This window comes from Pteropus vampyrus, unplaced genomic scaffold (assembly GCF_000151845.1).
Source record: "Pteropus vampyrus isolate Shadow unplaced genomic scaffold, Pvam_2.0 Scaffold1000003233, whole genome shotgun sequence".
Taxonomy (NCBI): Eukaryota; Metazoa; Chordata; class Mammalia; order Chiroptera; family Pteropodidae; genus Pteropus; species Pteropus vampyrus.
Window position 1 is genome coordinate 1 of NW_011917635.1, and position 1,819 is coordinate 1,819.

The following is a 1,819-nucleotide window of genomic DNA, read 5'->3' on the forward strand; positions in this document are numbered from 1 at the left end:
TTCAGGGATAGCGATAGTGCCCAGCTCCAGTTATAGAAGTACTGGTGCCTCTTCTGGAAGCCCATGCTCTCGTAGAGTGCCAGGGCGGAGACCTGCAGCATGCTGGTGGCAAGGACAACTTCACTGTAGCCCTGGTCACGAGCAAACTGGAGGAGCGTCCTGACCAGGGCTTTCGCTATCCCCTGACCCCGGCACTCCGAGGCCACAGACAGGTGAAACAGCTCCACCTGCTTCTTCCTCAAGGTGGGCTCCTCAGCTGGCAGAGCTGCCACCATGCCCACCACCTGCCCCTCAGACTCAGCCACCCAGAAGCAGGAGCCACGCTTGCTTAAGTAGGTTTTGGTGATGTCGGACATGTCTGTGTCCAAACAGTTGTCCAGATACTGGGTCAAGGGGATTTTAGCAAGGAACCTCAGGGCAGCCAGGAGGGTGAGGCCGGCCATGAGGGCCAGGAGCCAGGAACCAGAGCCCAGGAATAAGGCGAGGGGCACCCCAAGCAAGACAACTTGGGTTCTCGGCAGCTTCAGGATATGGCGGTAGGTGATGGGGACATGCTCGGTCATTCCCTGGGAGTACAAGTCCAGGACCCTTTGGCGATCACTCTCCCTGTATTTGCGGATGTGATAAGGAGCCATGGAAGACTTCTGTGTCTGAATCTCCGGGTCTGTGAGAGAGAGCTAGGCGTCCCTGCACCCCTTTCTGGCAGTCCTCTGTAAGAGAGAAGAAGCCACGTGAGAACGCACATCCTCCCAACCTCCTAGGAACGAGAGACATTCTGCTCAAGATGTGTCTTTCTGCAACTGTCTGAGAGGAAGTAGGCAGCAGCCACTGGGAGAAGATGGAGGGTCAGAAACACCTGCATTTAACCAAGTCTCCATTGTTTTCTAGCTGTGTGACCTTGGGCATGTCACTTAACATCTCTGAGCCTGTTTCCTCATCTGTAGAAAGGGTAAAGTCAAAACACGCCTTTCCATGTTGTTTTAAGGATTAAAGAAAATAACATACACAAAGCTCTGGTATATAAAGTACCCTCCTCTACACCCTCGTTCCCTTTTTTCTGGCTCTCCTCTCAGCTTCGGTACACCGGGGACACCATGCAGCAGCCAGAGCACACATCCCCCACTCTTTCTTTGGTCCCTCTCCCAAGGATCATGTGTTGAAGAATCCTGTGTTCCACAGCACAGGATATAGCAAAGGCTTCCTTCCCCTTGACTGCAAACTTTTAGGCTTTTGAGGTGGCGTAAGAGCCAAACACCTAAAATGGCCCAGCCTTGAGAATCAGAGGAGGAGGTTCTGGGGTCCCCGGCCACACTCAGAGCGCACTGTACTTCCACCCATGCCCTCTCACCAGTTACCACAAAAGCCTCGTGTCCAGGTCAGCTCAGCCTGGCCTCTCCCTTCAGCCTCCGACGGGCATCCAGGATGACTGTGCAGGGTTTCTGTCACCCCAGAGGTGGAGCAGGCCCTGGGCGCCACCTCATTGGCTGGCTCCTGGAAATCTGATAATCATAAACCTCAGTATCAAGAAGCTTAGCTATGACAGGGCAGGGAGCTGATTTTTCATTCACCTCTGTGATCACCAGGAATTAGTAGGGGAGTGGCCTAGGGGAGCACTAGCTGTGTCTGGAACAGCCTGAGAAGAAGGCACAGGGCTTATGAGCCGTTTAGTTTTGAGTCCATGTTGAGAGGGTGCCAGCAGAGGATGGGGGATTAAAGATCCTTCCTCTGAGCTGACTCACAGCCTTGGTTGTTCCCAAGACTGGGGAGATGGGGAGCAATGATCACCTAGTTACAGAATCCCCTTCCCTCACCTTATTCG

At 53.7% G+C, this 1,819-nt stretch overlaps 1 protein-coding gene across 1 annotated transcript; it reads right to left on the minus strand.

Annotated features, from left to right (window-relative positions):
* Positions 1 to 12: 12 nt before the first annotated feature.
* LOC105311326 (N-acetyltransferase 8-like) lies at positions 13 to 1,487 on the minus strand (the record flags this gene model as incomplete). The annotated part of the gene is made up of 2 exons (XM_011387307.2): positions 1,349 to 1,487; positions 13 to 710 (listed from the first exon to the last, which is right to left on the minus strand). A coding segment is annotated over exon 2 (623 nt), but the record flags the coding sequence as incomplete, so codon positions are not given.
* Between the last annotated feature and the right edge of the window lie 332 nt (positions 1,488 to 1,819).